This window comes from Nuphar pumila, chromosome 5 (assembly GCF_984573655.1).
Source record: "Nuphar pumila chromosome 5, dmNupPumi1.hap1.1, whole genome shotgun sequence".
Lineage (NCBI taxonomy): Eukaryota > Viridiplantae > Streptophyta > Magnoliopsida > Nymphaeales > Nymphaeaceae > Nuphar > Nuphar pumila.
The window spans coordinates 16,611,971-16,625,292 of record NC_143253.1 but is presented as its reverse complement, the minus strand read 5'-3'; the positions used below and the strand labels follow the sequence as shown (position 1 = coordinate 16,625,292).

General features: G+C 40.1%; 1 protein-coding gene across 3 annotated transcripts in view; it reads right to left on the bottom strand.

Moving 5' to 3' along the window:
* The window catches only part of LOC149836943 (protein REDUCED CHLOROPLAST COVERAGE 1-like), a 30,822-nt gene extending 18,019 nt beyond the window's left edge, over positions 1-12,803 (bottom strand). For all 3 annotated transcript variants that reach the window (XM_090005682.1, XM_090005681.1, XM_090005683.1), the window contains exons 1-11: positions 12,513-12,803; positions 10,290-10,373; positions 9,170-9,231; positions 8,571-8,663; positions 7,732-7,804; positions 4,403-4,678; positions 4,074-4,141; positions 3,756-3,887; positions 2,928-2,969; positions 354-878; positions 77-234 (exon numbers count right to left, since the gene is read on the bottom strand). In XM_090005682.1, coding sequence (XP_089861808.1) covers positions 77-234; positions 354-878; positions 2,928-2,969; positions 3,756-3,887; positions 4,074-4,141; positions 4,403-4,678; positions 7,732-7,804; positions 8,571-8,663; positions 9,170-9,231; positions 10,290-10,350 — 1,490 coding nt within the window. In that variant the 5' untranslated portion in view covers positions 10,351-10,373; positions 12,513-12,803. The remainder of the gene's footprint in view (positions 1-76; positions 235-353; positions 879-2,927; positions 2,970-3,755; positions 3,888-4,073; positions 4,142-4,402; positions 4,679-7,731; positions 7,805-8,570; positions 8,664-9,169; positions 9,232-10,289; positions 10,374-12,512) is intronic.
* Between the last annotated feature and the right edge of the window lie 519 nt (positions 12,804-13,322).

Here is a 13,322-nt window from a genome sequence, read left to right as displayed (position 1 = left end):
AGAATTTGACAAAAGATTGGTCAAGAACTTAAAAGTAAAAATAAGAAGCTAGTTTTTCAAGGAATTAACAGACAACCTATTGATGTTTAAGGCATTGGAGCCCCCTTCTGGTTGATCACCAATCTCATAGTTCCGCACAGGAGAGATAGTGTTGTCTTTCCTACTGCTGTCCACTTTAACTACAGCAATGTAACCACAGTATCGTATACTGATGACACCTAGAGTGGCAATATCCTGCAGTCAAAAGCTCATATTCTTGAAGCTGAGCAATATAACTTTGAGAACATTAAATTTCACATACAAGCATGCAAAGAAAAATTCACATTGACAAAGACAATGGTTTTAGGATTTACATGCGCTGCTGTATTTTCGTCAGCAGTTATTCCTTTCAGCAAATTCCTTTCAGCAAGTTTCTTGGGGTCCATCCCAATTGATTTGCTTCCATCAATTCTTGTATCCACCTTGCAGCTAGCATCAGGAACATCTTTTGTGGCTGTTATGCACAAATCTCCTACTTTCTCCATGTGAAGGATTTTATTACTGTCAGCAACAGAAGCTGAATCTGGCCTCTCCATAATGCTCCGCACAGTGGAAACAGCTCTGAAGATTGCAACATCTACAAAAAGGCTGTGGATCAAGAAAGCCTTCCGATCACGAACCTGCCTTTCCTCTGCTGTCTTGCAAGGCATGGATGCAAGAAAAGAAAACCCATCTGCCCAAGGAAATGTATCGAATTTCCCATCTCCTCCTAAGCCACCTCCATTTCCTCCCCAAGTCTCATCCTCTGCAGGAAGTGCAGGAAAATCTGAAGGTGACTGAGAAGCTACAGGAGGAACGAGCCATGTATTTGCACGGAATCCATAAGGAAGATTTCCAAACTGCATGATAAAACCAATTTAAGTTTATAACCATATTGTAAATTGAAAACCATTTAGGCAGCAGAACAAAATTGCAAAAGCTTAAATTTCTAAAGTAAACAGGCCCATTTTGGAGAAGTATATGATAGCAAAGAAGGAAGCTAAAAAAGTTGTTCGAAACGCGAGGGCTAAGGTATATAAGAAGGTTTATGACAAGTTGGATACCAAAGAAGGCGAGAAGGATATTTATAGGCTGGCAAAGATGAGAGATAGGAAATCGAAGGATTTGGGTATGGTTAGATGTATCAAAGATGAAACGCAAAGGGTTTTAGTCAAAGATGAGGAGATTAAGGAGAGATGGAAAGATTATTTTGATAAGCTATTTAATGATAGTCATGCTCAAGATCTTGGAGACTTCTCCATTCCTTTTCATGAGATAAATCGTGACTTCATGCGCAAGATTCAAAAGAAAGAAATTGCAGAGGCTTTGAAGAAAATGAAATCAAGAAGGGCAGTTGGCCCAGATGGTATACCTATCGAGGCTTGGAAATGCTTGGGAGAGAAAGGTTTAGAATGGTTGACAAATCTTTTTAACTTGATTTGGCGAACAAATAAGATGCCTAATGAGTGGAGGAAGAGTACTTTGGTGCCTTTATATAAGAATAAGGGTGATATACAAGATTGCACAAACTATCGTGGTATAAAACTCATGAGTCATACTATGAAACTTTGGGAGAGGGTGATTGAGTCTAGGTTGAGGAAGGTTGTCATGATATCGGAGAATCAATTTGGTTTTATGCCTGGAAGATCAACTATGAAAGCTATACATCTTCTTAGACAACTTATTGAAAGATATAGAGAGAGGAACAAAGATTTGCATATGGTTTTTATTGATTTAGAGAAGGCATACGATAGAGTACCTAGGGACGTTCTCTGGTGGACAATGATGAAGAAAGGTGTTTCTCTCAAGTACATTAGTATAATTAAAGATATGTATGAAGGAGTAGTAACCAATGTCCGCACTTGTGGAGGGGTGACAACCAATTTTCCGATAACGGTTGGGTTACATCAAGGATCTGCTTTAAGCCCTTTCCTATTTGCGATAGTGATGGATGAGCTTACGAGATCAATTCAAGAAAATGTACCGCGGTGTATGTTGTTTGTTGATGATATTGTTTTGATTGATGAGTCTAGAGCTGGGGTTAATGCTAAGTTAGAATTATGGAGACAGACATTGGAAGCTAGAGGTTTTAAGTTGAGTAAGAGTAAGACTGAATATATGGAATGTCGGTTTAGTAAGCAACGAAGTAGTGATGGGAGTGTAGTGAAGCTTGGTGAGCAAGATATACCGGTGAATGATTATTTCAAATATTTGGGATCCATCATTCAAAAGTATGGAGAAATTGATGGAGATGTAAATCATAGGATAAAGGTTGGGTGGATGAAATGGAAAAGTGCTACTGGAGTGCTGTGCGATCGTAGAATGCCATTGCGGTTGAAGGGAAAGTTTTATAGGACGACTATTAGACCCGCTTTACTATATGGTACAGAATGTTGGGCTGCCAAGAGACATCATATTCAAAAAATGAGTGTAGCTGAGATGCGGATGCTTAGATGGATGTGTGGAAATACAATAAAAGATAAGATTCGGAACGAAGAGATACGTAAGAAGGTAGGTGTTGCACCCATTGAAAATAAGATGCGAGAGAATCGTTTACGGTGGTTTGGACATATTCGGCGAAGGCCTAATGATGCTCCAGTTAGAAGGTTGGAGAAATGGGAAAATATATTAGTTAAAAGAGGTCGGGGTAGGCCTAGGAAGACTTGGATGGAGATGATAGGAAAGGATATGAATGCTTTGAACCTCACCAAGGACATGGCGTTGGATAGAAATGATTGGAGGAAAAGGATTCATGTGGAAGACCCAAAATGAATTTCTTTTTTGGTTCATATCGCTGACCCCAATTGTTTTGGGATGAAGGCGTAGTTGTTGTTGTTGTTGTTTGTTGTTGTAAACAGGCCCAGTTTTGTCTAAAACATAAAATTTAGCATTTGGCAGAACACAGAGACCTTGTTGCGCTCTGAGAATGCTTTCATGAGATCATCATAGGCCTGCATGAAAAGGAACCAGAAAGGTTAATTAACACGTTAGAGCTGAAAATAAGAACTGCAATGCAAACTTCAACTCAACATAACCGAATGAAGTATCAAAATGCAATGAGTTACAATTAGATGCATTTTATGAATAGTTTTAAATTTTTGTCAACAAGCAATGAAAAAATATTGTGACATGCCGTTCAGAATTTTCAAAACTAGAAAGCATGAAATATCATGATATTCTGAGAACAGTGTCTAAAACTGTAAAAAAGAAAACACACACACACAAAGAAATGTTAAGATGGTGAAGGCCAAAATTTGTTCAAAGAAGTCCCAATTATAACATTTCATTTATAGAAGAGAACCGATTAAGAAAAACAGAACATACAAATAACAACCCTCATTCCCAAAAGAAAGAAATGATTTCTATATATGACAAAATGAAGCCTCTGTTTGGGAGCGTTGCATTGGCATGGAAACACCATTTCTATGCGTTGCGAAAATGTGGCGTTGAGTATGGACTATGGAGTTGCCAAAAAACTTCCTCTTGTGAATGGTGTTGAAATATGGTGTTGGGGCTGCCAACTCCACTCCCATTGCAGTGTTTTGGAAACACCACTGCACCCAAACAACAGAGAGCATGAGAGGCAGCACTGGAGAAACCGCAACACACCTCTGATTCAAGGCTCCCAAACAGAGCCTTAAATTTTTCCGATGACCAATGCATGACCACATACAAAAAGTACAGTATCCCCAACAGATCAAGACAAGTCTTAAATTGGAAACTTGGTGCAGACTAACATTATCAAAGGCTCTACTAAGTTGCCGAAGTAAGTCAACAAGATTGTGACACAGGATTCTCTGCTTCCCATCTCTGTAAAACCCCTTAGTGCAGGCTTCAACCACAAACAGCTTGCCATTGCAAAGTTTCACCTGCCAATCAACGAAATCAAATGTAAGGCTGAGCAATCACATGTTACAAACATACGAATCGTTTCTGGTTTAAGTGGAATGATCTTAGCGGAATGCATAAGATCAACACGATTGGTGCTATGCAGACAAGTTTCCCATAAATCGACAGTGACAGTAGTTGTAATACAATGAGAAAGAATTGTTTACTTCAAGAGAGAAGAGATCTCCATCAGAACGATCTTCATCTCCACTTGGCCTTGTTGACCTACGTATGACTGCAAAATTTTAAAGCAATGCATGGATTCAGTTCAGTGTTACCAACATCAACTATATCGGTTTCAGAGAGAGAGAGAGACGAACTATAACTATCAACATTACGAAAAAAGTTCAACCAACATTGAACCCGCCAGAAACACAAAAAAGGCCCCAGACATGCCTAGAAGCCCAGAAAACAAAAATTAAAAACCAAAGACACAGGAAACCGACGAGATTCAGCCTGGATCAGGTGGGGGCCAGAGAGAGAGAGAGAGACTTACATTGTAAGGGTGGGGTGAGGTGGGAGAGCGAGAAGAAGTCGTAGAAATGGGCGAGGCGCGGAAAGGCACCGCTCATCTCTCCCTCGCCCTCGGTAACGTCAGTCGGAGAGGTGGTGGTGGTGGTGGCTGCCTCATCTTTGGGTGGTGGTGGTGGGTCCTTCTTAGGGTCGGCGGGCTTCGACCTGCCGTTGGTGGAGAGGCCGAAGCAGGTGGTGCAGGCGACGATGTCCAGCAACCTCCTCACGTGTCCCACCGCCTGCTGCTCGTCGTACTCCTCTGCATTCACAGTGCACCAACAACAAACCCATGTAAGCCCACAGCAGCTCCAGTGATCGCACGCCGGGTTTGGACTTTGGCGTAGTGGGATGGGAACTATGCCGTGGCAGGTGGTGTAGGTTCAAATCACATGGGCAGCAGCTCCAGTGATCGCACGCCGGGTTTGGACTTTGGCGTAGTGGGATGGGAACTATGCTGGCAGGTGGTGTAGGTTCAAATCACATGGGCGTCACTCCTTGCTTGAAGCGTGGTAATTTAAGCCCACGGAGTTTTACACTGCCAGGACAGAGAACCTATGGAGTTTTACAGTAAGTACGGCAAGCAAAGCCGCGCGACTAGGTCTCTAATTCCGAGGGTGGTTTCTCCGTATTAAAAAAAAGAGATTCAGTGATCGAACCCTATTACTTTACAAAGTACTCTGGCTACAGAAAATCCCTTCGCTTGTGATTATTTTGTGGTTTGTGTGTTTGATACAAAGAATCGACGTCCTCCATTGATTTTCACAAATCTAAAAAATCGCTGCACAAAAAACCACAGTCCCAACCGCGATTTTCTCTGTGATCCGATACTTTGTAATGTACTCCCTCGATCACCTAACCACGCAGGAAACAAGCTTCTTCTCTCTCTCTCTCTCTCTCTCTCTCTCTCTCTCTCTCTGCGTGGCTGTATAGGTAGCGCGTCAGATGGTTGATATTTTATGACAGAAACGTAATAGACGGCAACTTATGGGTGCAGTGAAAATATCGTGAACTTTTTTTCTCATGTTTCTATCAGCAAATAGGCAAAATAAATAAATTAAAAGATATAAAAACAGAAAGTAAGATAACAAATTGTGAAGTAATATGCAAAAAAAAAAAAAGTAAACTGATGTTTTAATGATACTATACCGATATAAATGCAATATCATAATGAAAGTTTGATATTTTCATCTAACCATTAATAATGCAATATTTAGGCTGTTTCAAACGGTAATTAAATTATTGATTTTTTCATGAATTTCTCAAAATATAACTAAAATCTGTTACACTGGCCCATAGTATAGTTAGACAGAGCAAGAAGTGGGATTAAAGACTGATGTTTGACGCGATAAACTAATACAAACCCCACTGCCACACTGGGTGTGTGTGTGTGCTTAACTTTCAGAGGTGAACCACCTAAGGCAGGTTGGTTGCGGGACCTCACCCGGGGTTTCCCTCACTTCGGCGAGGTCATAAAAAAAAAATATACATGTCCGGTCTGGTTCAACCGGTATCAACATTGCGTGAGCCAGAGAGAGAGAGGCTCTCCAATGCAAGTGCCTCTACCAATCACTTCTTTGGTGTAGAGGTCCTTCACCATACACCAAGCAGCTTTCAATTTGACTGAACACTGCTTTGCTTATCAAGAGACTTCACACAATCATGCAGCATCAACATGTCTGACAGCCGTCCATCTTAGCATTTCTTAAAGAAATGTAGAGATGGATGGTTAGCAGTAGTGGAGCTGCATGCTAAGCAAAGAAATTTAAGGCCATAAAGTACAAAAGCATTTAGGCAGCGCAAGGAGAAGCAATCTGCAAACGGCAATAAAAGTGAATACAAAGTGACATTTAAAATAAAAATAATAAAAAAAAGAGATAAAAGTTTGTTTTTTTATAACGTATTTTTAAGTTTTTTTTACTAAAAAAAGTCCCATCACACGTGTAGAATGCTTCTCAAATGATAACTCATTTTTAATATCAAGAAAGTTCAATCGTATATTAAACAAACTTCCTTTTTTCTTAAAACAAGCTCTTTTTATAATGCCTAAAGCTGTTTGAGTGGAAAAGAAACGCCTGGTTTCATGTTTTTGAAGTAAAATTTTTAAGGTTTTAAGAAGCTCCCGATAACTATGACTGATGCAGATTTTGAGTTGGTCATGTAGTCGGATTTGGTGCTTCCCAACTAGACCCAATTATGTGAGTACTTGGATCTGGCAAGGAATTGCCCAACCTGAATCCAAAGTCCTAGTCTGGATCCTCCCCCATAATTCTTCATCTGATTAGGTTTGGATTTGTTTTCACCCATGCCTTGCTGCCACCAAAATTCACCAATTTATCAGCATTCCCAAAGGCAAATCTGAGCTCAATCCCAGCTAAAAACCACGTTGAGACTCAAGACCCAAATATGGTGAATAAAGGTGCACGTGGGTCCGGCCGGATTGATCCACCTAGCAAATCATAAGCATTTTGGGTTTGGCCTTGGCATGACTTTGTAGGACCGTTGAGCAACGTTATATGGAGCAGCCTAAATCAATTGAGGCTTGTAACCGTAGGACCCGGACTTGGCTAAGTGAGCAGCCTAAGCTCAATTTGAGGTTTGGATTTGATTGCACCTCTTTGTCGAGAAAAAGTGGGAGAAGTTGGGAAGTTGCTTTGTAGTGTAAAGTGCAAGTTCGCGGATTATCTCATTTATTTTAACATGTAGATAAGGACGTAAACATGTCAGATTATGTTTGGATGTAGGCTTTATTCAATGCAACCTAATTAGATAATGCCTATCATATTGGGAGTCGGATTCGAATTGGAAGGAAAAATAGTAGCACCAAATCCAAATCTGACTAGTTCCACATAGCTAGTCATCCACATAAAATCAGAATCTGAATCCGATTGTTAATCGGTAGTCCACCTAATCCAACTGAACGGATCAAGATTCAGTTGGATATTCGATCCAAATCCAAAACTTGACATCCCTATATTAGACCATCAAAAGGGTGGTTTTAGGCACACCCATGTGGATAGAAAATGGGATATGCTTGGGATATTTCCCTGTATACCCCATTATGTAACATTCCAACTTATCCCAATTTTCTAACAATGGTTGCAGCAAAAAGCCCCCTAAATTTGGACCAAGACCCATTCTACCGGGCCAGAGTAACTTTCAAACTCAGCAACCGTGGGCCCACTTCCTTGGCCTAGCAGGCCTGAAAAATCTGACACGGGTTTGATGCCTTACAGCTCTACTGATCTCTGATAACATTCAGACCAGCAGCTTGAGGTTAGCAGTGAGCCCAAGTAACTATTAAGTTGGTTTTACCTTCAACTAGGGTGAGAACTGGGGGCTTCAATGCAGAGACGTCCACTGAATCCTTCAACCTGTGTCCTCTTACCTGCAAGTTGCAACACTAAAATGTGACCCAAATGCCCCAAGTTTGGCAACAAAACCAGCATCATAAGATTGTCTAGAAGAACTTCTTGTGGATCTTCTGGCAAAGATATGATGCACATTATCAAAAAAATATGATCAGTTCATCAATTGCAAGGGTTTGGTGTGGATCTTCTGGCTGAACTGGATCCATTTAGACAAATTTGGTAAACCCCCTCCCTGCCTAATTAGATAAATGGTGAGGTTTGTTGTTTGGTTTCAAAATTCAAATCAAAATGAACATCCACATGCACTTGTATCATTTGACAGAAATTTAGATCCACCAAGAGATAAGGAGATAATGAGGGTCCACTGAGATGGCTGGATGGTTAGGTCACTATCATAATGGTTCGAATCCCACGGGCGCTATCCCCCAGCTTGACTATCAAATTTTCAAAAGAAAAAAAAATAAATAAAAAGGATCTAACGGAATTAGGACCCGAAAGACGAGCACCGAACTCTAATCGGGATTCAAACCCGAACTACATTACATTTGGATTAGATCTTGTTGTACCTATGCCCGAAACAAATCCGGACCAGTTGTCATAGAAGCAAGCCCAGCTCATGCAAGGCTCATTTAGGCAATGGTGAACCTTGGCACCAAGGTCTATGCTTATATGCTCAAGTTCGATACTCGTTACAAACTGAACCATGGATATTGGCCTTCTTTCAAAAAAGAGAAAAGCTACGTGAATATTGCTGCAGACATTGGAGCTTGACTGGTATGTTACCTCATGGGACAAAGAATAGTTGGTTAAGTTACATGTCTCTGTGTTCACTGCCAACAGTCTGCGAACATCGATGATCCTGTCCGTTGATATTCCCTACACCAAATACATCAAAACATCAGCTAAAATAGGAAGACACATTTTAACTTTGCATAAAAGTTCCATAATCAGTGTGGTGTCGTAGTTCAGTTCGGGGTGCTGGGGAGGGGCAGGCTGAAGATGGTCCTAAGTCTAACCTTCTACGTTTTGCATGAAGTGGTCGCTATCAAAGCTTGAACACTTGAAATTGACAGCCTCCTTAAGCACTTTGCCATTACACCAAGCAATGGCCCACACATTTATATGTTCAAACATACTGATATCAAAAACTGATGTATTTGATTCATGAGCTAGTAAAAGCCATCCTTAAGCATGTACATGGCTGACACATAATATAAAACTTGCCTCTTATAACCAATAGGTTAGATGGATCCAATCTTAACTCTATCTTGTGATCCAACCCATAGTAGATCTGTTATCTATCCGCGGGGATCCACCCAATCATACCCGGACCCCTTGCGCACCAACAGCTAGGCTTAACATCTAAATTTGAAATTTCATACCTTCAAAATAACTTGAGAATCATTGGGGAGGTTCACTGTGATGTCCAAAACTACTGGAAGAACTGCAAAAAGATAAAGAATTTAACAAATCAGTGCAAACACATTGAATTTGTTGAAAAGTTATAACATTAGTTCTACAATTAATCCAAACGCCCAAAAAGTCATTGGCTACGTAACATGGAGTTAGTTCTGAATCGGATCTAATGACCAAAGTTCAATCATCATGCTTATGCATAACTTGATGAAGCACTCAACCAACCATAACTGATATGAGGAGGCCATATCCGGGTCCAAAAAATTAGATTGATAGGTAGCCTAGCTACAATCAATCTTTCTGGGTCAGCTTAGTTGAGAACTCGATCCAATTCCCATATGCCTGATCTAGATTTCAAATTTACAACTAATTGGCTATCCAGCCCTTTGACAACCTTTAACTTGGTAGGGTATAAGCTTATATCCAAAGGTCGACCATAACATGATTCAAATATATGCATGGTTCAGAACCACAATATGTGTGTGTGTGTGCACGTGCGCATGCAAGCGTGCATCCATGTGTGAGCACTGCATGTGTTTATATGAGAGGGAGAGAGGGAGGGGGGGGTGTTTAATTCAATCACAACTGCAATACCCAAATCCTTGGCATGCAACATAAAGGTATGTTTGGGGCCTTTGGGCATATAACACCGCATGTGACAAAGTTCAATGAACGCCAACGTTTCTTCCTCTATCAGAAACATTGAGTTAATAACACTTCACGTGATATTTAACACCCCTAAGGCAAACCATTTATGTTTTAGGGTCAGCCTACCATGCAAAAAAGACCAGCATTCAAAAGTTAAAAAGAAACTTTAGCAGGTTCATTGCAAACCACGTCTAGTAAATATATATTGTGTTTGATCATGTGTGGTTCTGGGCTCATGCATTCACACGTGTATGCATGCCACCAAGCCATAGTAACTGGAAGCAGACTTCCCAGGAAACTCATTTTGGAAGCGAGAAATGTGGCGCTTCAGTGATAATAGGGGAAGCGATCATACTCACAGTTCCCAATTATGGGAAGCGTGCTTCCACAGTTGTGTATAGCCAAGTTCATGTGTGTTTATGTGCATGTGGTCCTTACTCTTTCCTTCTTTCTTCTTCTTTTCACCCTTTGGCTTGCCACGACCTCCTTTTGGTGCCATGATTAAGAAAATTTAATTGAATCCTGAAAAGGATATGCTAACACACTTCATTTTGAGAACATCAACAACTCACTATAATTCATAAAACATGTATGGAAAACATCATGGTCAAAAGACAAACTGTTTATGCAACTTTAACGAACACAAATTGTATTCTGTACCATCAACTAAGATCAAGCACATGTATCAACAACATCATAGTCAAAACTCAAAAGACATTATATGAACGAGTATATATATATATATATATATATATATCATCATCTCACTGTCATTGTTAAAAAATAAATGTGGCACTTCTCCGTAGGCCCAAGCTAGGTGTACTCCCTGGTGAGCAAGCTGATCTGAGGTTTTGCGCTAATGAACTCGGCGGGAAGGCTGAAATTTTTTCCGGTAATCCAAAAGAAATGGAGCCAAAAAAGGTAATAATCCCAAAAGGAAGTAACTAAGATTTGGATTTCATACAACACATGGCATTGACAAGTATAAGGTGGTATAGGACTTGCAAACTTCCTTCCTGAGCAAACCGAGCTTAATTGCCTTCATTGAAGCTTGGCTGTTTTGCTTAATACAAGCTTTAAGTATGAACTATGCATCTCAAAACTAAGCCCAAGCCGACTCGTTGCGAATGCAAGCCGAGCTCAGGCTAGTTCATTCTGTGTCGAGGATAAGATCCACATCTTATGAAATATGCATCTTTACAAACCTATATATCATAGCTTAGAAAAGCCAAACCAAGCAGCCCTTGCTCAAGCGCGGCTCGTTCTAACATAACAAGAGCCATGTTTTTGCAGCCTGAACGAGCTCACACACTGAGCCAAACCGAGCCAGACACAAGTAATTTGGCTCATTTACCAGACCTACTAAGTGCAGCCCTTTTTTTTTTTACTTTCCCACCAATGATAGGAAGCCAACAAAATGGGCTCTTTGTCTGTCAGGCTCTGCGGATGAGCCAAACTTGCATTTAAAGATGTGTTGCAGCCCGTGACACTGTTGAGACACTACGTAGCAGGATGACCAGTTTAACGATAGCAGGGCTAAAAATTAACCCAATGGATTAACGTTAACAATTTATTTAAAAATAAGAAAGCAGCATAGTGCTCAAGTTCCTCTGATCTGGACCGTGGGATTTAAAGATTATAGCGATAAAGACCATTTATTTCTCTTGTTTTAATGAACCATTAACAAAATTTCACAAAATAAAATGTCCCCAAAAATCTTGATAAATCATGGCATCGGATTCTTCAATGCTCGTAGGGCAGCATCTCAGGTATTTACCAAAAATGAGCGATGCAGATTCTCCCAAGACGGAAATCGGATGCAATCTTAGTTTGGGGGGGGGGACGCCTGACCATGTAATGCAGACCCTACAGTACTTCTGGACCGTTGGATTGTCAAGATGGACGGCCTAAACGATGAGCTCATTTGAGACACATGGAGTGTGTCCTAAATGGTAACACTGAAACCAGTCCGGACTGACATGTGAAAAGTTTGACCCTGATAGCGTACTCAGAAATCTCGTTAACGTTACTTTCATGAATATATCGACCACTTTAAATTGACCTCAAAAGGAGACTCTCACACACTAGAAATGATTTGAAAAAAATAATTAATTATTTATTTTCACCGTTAAATCTTTTCATTTTTAGGAGAAGCCTTTCAGTGTCCCGGAAAAGAAGCACTATACGTCAAGAAGAACATTTGTTTGTCAATAAAAATAAAATAAAATGAGGTACTGAAATTGTGAGGGATAGTTGCCTGTGTGTGGCACAGAAGATAAAATCACACCTAGAATGGGTATATCTGTAATATCAAACGCTAGTAGGGGGTGTTTATGCAATTTCCCGAGTCATGCCATCCTCTCCAGAGAGTTCGTGCTTCAGCAAGTTATATTTGTTTTATATATTTTATAAATTATGTAAAAAATAAATATAGAACTATAAATCTTTCTGGTCAAAAAAATAAAATTCCAAAAACTTATACAAATTAATAAAAGAAGACAAAGCAAAAAGAAAAGGATTTGGTAATCTACCAAAAGACGGATGAATGAAGAAACCATAAACAATTTCATAAAAAGAAAAATTACAAATTCTTGTGAAAATACGGAATTCAATATTGAAAATACAATTAGTTTTTCTCAAAAAGGTATAGAGGGAGCATACCAGATGGATGAGAACAATGGTTGGCAGTCTCCGGAAAACGAAGAATTTTATTCTGAAACGAAGGGGGGCCCGACCGCCATTAAAACTTCATTTCCTAATCCTTTCTTCCTGAAACTTCTAGATGGTGCTGGTGGTGATGATGAAGAAAGGGGAAGGGCTTCGATTTACCGTCGAAACTCTTGCACGGATAAGGAGTGGTGGTGGTGGTGGTGGTGGTGGCGGTGGTGGTGATGGGGAGGAAATAAAGAATGAAAGTATTAAGAGCGAGAGAGATATATAGGACTTAGGGGTGTAGAGGCAGAAAAAGAGATAAGAGAGAGAGAGGAAGAGAGAGAGTCTGATAAGGTAAGAGGGGCGGAGATTTAAGAGTCAGGGAGGGAGTATGTCCTCTGGCTATTGGGAAGCAGGATTTCCCTTTCTTTTTTTCTATTTTTTAAAGATTATTTTATGATCTTTATTTTGTATTTATGTGATACGTAAGAAGATTTTTTTTTTTTTTACGACCGACCATCTTCCTCGATCTTCACTCCTAGCCGTAGGATCAGGTGTAGGGCTGTCAAGGAGTTGGGTCTGGGTTGAGTATCCTAATCAACTCAGTTCCAAGCATGGGTACGAAAAATCTGAGCCGAATATTATTCAGGTTGGCCTAGACTAGTTCCTTTTTTTTTTCTAAAGCAAAGAATTGAAATATGAAACCTAAAAACACTTTAGCTATAAGCTATAGCTTTTGTTTGTTACCTAAGGCTCTATTTGGGAACTCGTGTTGGAGGGAGTTGCAAGGAGTAGGAAGGTACAACTATCGAACTTTGA